This window comes from Danio aesculapii, chromosome 2 (genome assembly GCF_903798145.1).
Source record: "Danio aesculapii chromosome 2, fDanAes4.1, whole genome shotgun sequence".
Lineage (NCBI taxonomy): Eukaryota > Metazoa > Chordata > Actinopteri > Cypriniformes > Danionidae > Danio > Danio aesculapii.
This window is the reverse complement of record NC_079436.1, coordinates 59,545,093-59,552,592: the sequence shown is the minus strand read 5'-3', so window position 1 is coordinate 59,552,592 and position 7,500 is coordinate 59,545,093. Positions and strand designations below refer to the sequence as shown.

Genomic DNA, 7,500 nt, shown 5'->3' with positions numbered 1-7,500 from the left:
AACATGCAGCAACGTATTGAAATTGTTCATTTATATCTAGAAAATTTACATAAAACGCAATATATATATATATATATATATGCGTGATGTAATATATACATTTTTGTGTGTTTATATATATACAACAGTTCTGTCTGGTTCTTGAATCTGATTGGCTGATAGCCATGTGATATTCTGCCAGTAACAGCACTGGTCCAGCCTCATCACCCTTGTGTATTACTCCGCCCACATACAGCGACAAGCAGAGGACACTCTATAGTCTGACTAATATTGCAGCTGTTGAACAACATCATGTACTGTTGAGGCTTTATTAGTCGAGAATGTTGCTGTTTAGATTGCAACTCTGCAGTGTATTTATAAGGATAGTGTCTACACTCTCAAACACACATATACACACACACAAACTTATAAACGCATGCGTACCCGCACACACACACATGAATATTTAAAACTGAGATACTAATCATGTGACTTTGCCGTAAGGAATATAATGATGATAATAACAATAATAACAATAGTAATAAAAACAATAATAATAATAATAATAATAATAATTAATAATAACAACATTAGTAATAATAATAATAATAATAATAATAATAATAATAATAATAATAATAATAATAATAATAATAATAATTAATAATAATTAACAACAGCAATATTAATAATTTATAATAAATCATAACAATAACAAAATAATAATAATAATTAGTAGTTATAATCAACCATAATAATTAATAGTAATAATAATAAATATTACCAATAAAAATAAATAATAATAAATAATAATAAGTAATAACAATATTAAATATTAATAATAATAATAATAATAATAATAATAATAATAATAATAATAATAATAATAAGTAATAATAATAATAATATTAATAAGTAATAATAATAATAATAATGTTAATAGGTAATAAATAACAACAACAATAATAATAATAATAATAAGTAATAATACTAATACTACTACTACTACTACTAATAATAATAATAATAAGAAGAAGAATAATAATAAATAATAAGAATTAATAATGATAATAAATAATAATAATATTTAATAATAACAATATGAATAATAATAATAACAATATGAATAATAATAAATAATAATAATCATAAGTGTGTGTTTGTAAGTGTGAAAGCGGACGTCTGTGGGCTCAGCAGGAGAAACAGGCGTCTGAAAGATCAAACACTACCCAGAATGCAGTTCTGCAGGAGTGTTTTATTCCTCCCTGAAGTCTCCTGCACTCGTCCGCTGTCATCCCTCGCTCTATAATTCACACTGCTGATCTGCTGCTGCTTCCGCTGCATCCCCAGAGCATCCAGACTCACTGACTCTGTGTGTGTGTGTGTGTGTGTGTGTATTTGAGAATGTGCATGTGTTCAAGGTGTGTGTGTTAGGCATGGGTGTGTGTCATTTGAGAGGATGTGTTTGTATGAGTGTATTTAAGTGTGTGTGTGTGTGTGTGTGTGTGTGTGTGTGTTAGCACATGTGTGCGATCGTGCATGCGCTTGATGTTTCAGCATATGTGTGTGTGTATATTCATCGTGTGTGTGTGTGTGTGTGTGTGTGTGTGTGTGTGTGTGTGTGTGTGGAGGTGTGTTCAGCATGTGTGTTTGTGTGCATGTGTTCAGCATGTGTGTGCTTCAGCATATGTGTGTGTGTGTGTGTGTGTGTGTGTGTGTGTTCAGCATGTGTGTGTGTGTGTGTGTGTGTGTGTGTGTTCAGCATGTGTGTGTGCGCTCAGCGTGTGTGTTTTAGCATATGTGTGTATGTGTTCAGCATGTGTGTTTGTGTGTATGTGTTTAGCATGTGTGTGTTTCAGCATATATACATATATGTGTGTGTGTGTGTGTATTTGAGAGGATGTGTTTGTGTAGGTGTATTTAAGTGTGTGTGTGTGTGAGCTCTAAGAGAGGGTCAGCTCTGCTTCTATACTCACATCAATGTAATTTGCGTTGATGTAATCAGAGCTCTGCTCTCCATCCAGATTCTGCAGGCGCACGCGAGAGTGATCATCTGTAACACACACACACACACACACACACACACACACACACACACACACACACACACACACACACACACACATGTGTCAGTGTCACTATATGAACACACTCATGCTGTGTGTGTCTGCAGCTCATCAGTGACATGATCACACACTCGTGCTGCTCGTGTCAAGATAATGTGTGACTTTCTCTGAGCTGCGCAAACGTCACTCCACACACACGCACGCACGCACGCACGCACGCACGCACACACACACACTGTAGTAACACCACAGCTGCAAATACGTATGTGTGTTTCTGGGTGAGAGAGTGTGTGTGTGTAAGCGAGTGTGTTTGTGTTTGTTTGAGTGTGAGAATGTGTGTGTTTGAGAGTAAGTGTGTGTGTGTTTGAGAGTAAGTGTGTGTGTTTGGAAGTAAGTGTGTGTGTGTTTGAGAGTGTGTGTGTGTGTGTGTGTGTGTGTGTTTCAGAGTAAATGGGTGTGTGTGTGTTACACAGTGTGTGTGTGTGCGTGTGTGTGTGTGTCTGTTTGAGAGTAAGTGTGTGTGTGTTTGAGTGTGTGTGTGTGTGTGTGTTTCAGAGTAAGTGTGTGTGTGTTTGAGTGAAATTGTGTGTGTGTGTGTTTGAGAGTGTGTGTGTGTGTGTATTCTAGAGTGTGTGTGTGTTTGAGTGAAAGTTTGTGTGTTTCAGAGTGAGTGTGTGTGTGTGTTTGAGTGAAAGTGTGTGTGTATTCTAGAGTGTGTGTGTGTTTGAGTGAAAGTGTGTGTGTGTATTCTAGAGTGTGTGTGTGTTTGAGTGAAAGTGTGTGTATGTGTGTGTGTTGGAGAGAGAGTGTGTGTGTGTGTATTCTAGAGTGTGTGTGTGTTTGAGTGAGTGTGTGAGTGTATTTTAGAGTGTGTGTGTGTTTGAGCGTGTCTGTCTGTGTGTGTGTTTGAGAGTGAGTGTGTGTGTGTGTTTGAGAGTGCGTGTGTGCATGTTTTAGAGTGTGTGTGTGTGTTTGTGAGTTTCAGAATGTGTGTGTTTGAGAGTGTGTGTGCATGTGTGTGTGTGTGTGTTTGAGAGTGAGTGTGTGTTTGAGAGTAAGTGTGTGTGTGTTTGAGAGTGTGTGTGTTTGAGAGTGAGTGTGTGTGTTTGCGTGTGTTTGTGTGTGTGTGTTGTGATGTGTGTGTGTGTTTGAGAATGTGTGTGTGTGGGTTTCAGAGTGTGTGTGTGTGTGTGTGTGTGTGGGTTTCAGAGTGTGTGTGTTTGTATGTGAGAGGTTCTGTGTTTAGGAAAGAGTGTGTTTGAGAGAGTGTATGTGTGTGTGTTTGACAGATGTGTCTGGAATACTTGACTCTGATTGGTCAGTCAATGACATTCTGATGTACATCATTAACCAATCACAGCTACTCTGGGGTACGACCAGTCATCATATATATAATGCGGTCACAATGACTGGTCGTACCCCAGAGTAGCTGTGATTGGTTAATGATGTACATAAGAATGTCATTGACTGACCAATCAGGATCGAGTGTTCCAGAGCTCATGCATTCACATCAGGCTGACAGGTGAACACAGTGTGTGTGGCGATACACACATGCGATGATGTTTCCATAGCGGTTCTTCATGCGGTTCTCATCCTTCTTGGCTGAATCCCAGGGAGCCGACTGACCCTCGAAGAAGCTCTGAGACACACACACACACACACACACACACACACGCACACCACACACACACACACACACACACACACACACACACACACACACACACACACACACACACACACACAGAGAGAGAGAACATGTCGGATCATTAGATGAGTTACAGCATTCTGTCCTTCAAATAACACACACACACGCACGCACATACACACACACACACACACACACACACACACACACACACACACAAACATCATCTGAGAATCAAAGACCTCATCAGGAGTTTCCCGAACACAATTAACAAACTGTTGTCTTGTTGTGCGTCACACACACACATCTGCAAATAAAGACACACTGATGAATTATTGAATCCACAGCTATACACCTCGTTAATTCTGTTTCATCTCGGTTAAAATACAAAAAAACAAGCTTCGTAAAACCTTAAAAAACAACACACACACACGCGCGCACACACACACACTTTTGAGTGGTCATTCTAATATAAAAACACACATTTACATATATTTGCATATAAAGAGTTTCAAACTGAACGAGTGTGTGTGTCTCGTCTCTAGTCCAAACACCTAACAATTCCTAAATCAAGCAGAATCTTCTAGAGCAGGGGTTTTCAAACTGTGGCCCACCAGGGGGCGCCAGCACCTGTTAAGGGTGGCCGCGAGACATTGACTATGTTTACATGGTCATCAGTAAGGGAATTGCTTACCTTAATCTAATTAAGAGAATAAGATGGCGGCGTTTACATGAGCTGCTTTATGAGTGTTCCTTTAATGATCCCGCTTTACATGTTACAGCACATAACTCCATTAACGTGGTCTCGTCATCACGCTATCCACATTTCCTCCGGAGATTCATGTAATTTCGGATGTTTCATTTTTAATTTGTGGACTTTAACTGCAGTTTGGCTCTTCCACCATTATTCAGGAACATTTCATGCATGTGTAACCCTGCCGGTCCTGCACCACCCAACCCGCTCCGAGCTGGTATCGAACCGACGACCTTCCGCATGGGAGTTGGTTGCTCTAACACATAGGCTAAAGACCATGGCCTCTAGCGTCTGTCACTAGAGCACCTTTAGAGGTCAGAGGAGTGAGGTTTACCTGCACAACACTTACTAGCTGGCCTCCGTTACACATGCCCCCCATGACAAAGCAGATACTGGATGTGAGGAACTGCTGGAAGAGTGTTGTTGAAGATCATACCGCATGCTGAATGGGAGAAATAAATCTCTGCATTTCCTCTGCAGTGAATTTGACTAATTAACCTGATTAATGCTAACTATCAGGCTCCAGTAGAGTTAATGCGCTCCAGTAAAACATACACAAATAAAATGGAGCGGCTGCTTTTTAAAATGAATGACGGTGAATGATAGTCAAACCGGTGAGTGTCTGACAGGATAGTGCCCTTCTGAATCAAATCAGCAGGATGCCCTTCTGGATCTGTCACTTACTCCACTGACTACGCCTACATGTACATCTGTAATCTGGTTATTGCCTTAATAGACAATAATATAATGAAGGTGTTTACGTGAAGTGCTTTATGGAAGAGTTTCCTGTAATTTTGGGTGACTTTAACTGCAGTTCAGCAGTTTCACTTTCACTCATGAACATTTCATTCATGCCCCCGTGACAAACTGAGGTGTTCGACGCAAATATGGAGTAAGGACTGGTGAGAGTGTTATGGATGTGATGTGTGTGTGTGGTCCTTTACTGACAGCCGTGTGTGTGGATCTTGTCGGAAAACGCGTCGAAAAGTCCTACACGACGGTAATAGTTTAATGGCGGTGTTTACTTCATTAATGCCACTAATATCTGCATACTCCACATCTTAATTCCATTTCTGTTTAGTTCAGTGATGACTTTAGTCAGATTCAGGTCATCAATAATCGCTGTTTACATGGTGACTCTAATCAGAGTATTGTCTTAATCGTATTAAAGTATTGGTGTCCATGTAAACGTGCTCAGTGTTCGACTCAACCACACCGTCAGGACTCTGCGAACTTGGCTTTGTGAAGCAGCATTTCTGTGTGTACGTACAAAAGCAAATAGGCTATAGCTCACACTTATTGACGGTGGAAGATGATTTACGGTAAAGAGCTTAGACTCACTAAAAGAACTTTCCAGTGCAGCAGCAGCACACAGCAACAGCTCTGTGATTCCACTATTTCAGAGTGAAAGCGATCAGCTGTTCATTGGATCTTATTGCTGTAGTGAGGGCAAGCAGCTGCCTTGTTATTTATTTATTTATTTATTTATATATTTATTGATTGATTTATTGATTTAAAATGCACATTAAAGCTGAGATACAACCTGAAGACGACAATAGAACACTCTCAATCACAATCATCAGCACTTTTATTGGTTTATTTTACAGACGTTTCTATTTTAACCATACTAGTTTTCTTGAAACTGTCACTTTTAGATGAAATTACTTTAATTTAATAGTTTACGCACTGGCATAATATAAAATAATACTGACATGTTAAATTAACAATTATCAAAATAGGATGTTGATATTATATGTTATAATAGAATATAGTATTTTTGCAGTGTTGACTGTTAAAGAAAGACTAATAAAGCTTTTATATAAGAAGCCACTTTGTCCAAAATGATTGAATTCTAACACAGATTCATCATATATACACACACAAACCTAAACATCTATGTTAATATATTATATTATTATAAATATGTCTCCTGATCTGAGTTCAGTTGAACACATATGGGGAATTAACAGACATTAAGTTGAGTATCTTTTTGAGCAGCTCTTATACAGGGCTCATTTTGGAAGAATGTAAAAGGTAGATGTCGCGAAATGAAGCCAACTTGTTCATTACATGTCTGGATGTCTTGGTGCTGTCATTAAAAATCACCAGTAGTTTTTGATGTGGGGTATACTCATTTTTGCATCACCCTAATTTAAGTAAAACTAAAAAATATTAGTAATTATTTTGTTATTATTAAGGTAATTACTTTAATTTAAACAGATATTAAATTAAACTTAGTCTTGTCAACATTATGGAAACAGTTTTCTTCTCATTGAGATTATGTTTAAAATGTTGCTTTTCAATGGGGGTGTACGAATATATAATATTTTAACTCATGTTTACCTCATATTTTAATTGATTCTGTCTAGTGTTAGTTATCTGTGCTGTAGTTATATTGGAATATTCATTCTAAAATGGCCGCTGAGTGACACTAGCAGCATCTACTGGCTGTTTCCCAAACAGCAACCGAGTGTCGCCTCTTGGTGATTCTATGCTCTTTGTTTAAGATTAGTCGTGTCAGGAATTAAACCATGTTGTCCTCAGAGAAACAGGCTCAGCCATCACACTGAATCAGCTAAGCTGTATATTTATGTTAAGCACTTTAAACGCAGCAAGTAATATGTGACTGATGCCCTAGAAGGTTGAAAACCCCTGTCCAGGACCAGCACAAAACATTAGGTGCCTCCTAAATTGCACACTTATGCACTATTCTACGCCATTATGTAGTATAAATAGTGTAAGTAGTGCATTTAAGTGCACTTGATATACCCGGATGATGCACTTCGTCAACCTGTTAAAATGAAGTGTGTAATGCTGGACACTTCACACACTCAACGGCCGCTGCCTTTCTCATGGAAGGGGCGGAGCTAATGCTGAAGGGGCGGGGCCTTCAGGCACTGACATTGGATTGCTTTATTTATTTTGGGAGTGAGTGTGTGTGTTTGAGTGTGTGTGTGTTTGAGTGTGTATCTGTAAGTGTGTTTTAATTGTTCATTCATGACTTTTCCATTGAAATGAATTCAACTCAAAGGTCTTCATATAGTTCTGATGTT

The 7,500-nt window shown here is 38.4% G+C and overlaps 1 protein-coding gene across 1 annotated transcript in view; it reads right to left on the bottom strand.

Annotated features, from left to right (window-relative positions):
• The window catches only part of LOC130238949 (receptor-type tyrosine-protein phosphatase mu-like), a 183,073-nt gene that overhangs the window by 49,939 nt on the left and 125,634 nt on the right, over window positions 1-7,500 (bottom strand). The window contains exons 18-19 of the mRNA XM_056470069.1: window positions 3,597-3,684; window positions 1,956-2,032 (exon numbers count right to left, since the gene is read on the bottom strand). Coding sequence (XP_056326044.1) covers window positions 1,956-2,032; window positions 3,597-3,684 — 165 coding nt within the window. The remainder of the gene's footprint in view (window positions 1-1,955; window positions 2,033-3,596; window positions 3,685-7,500) is intronic.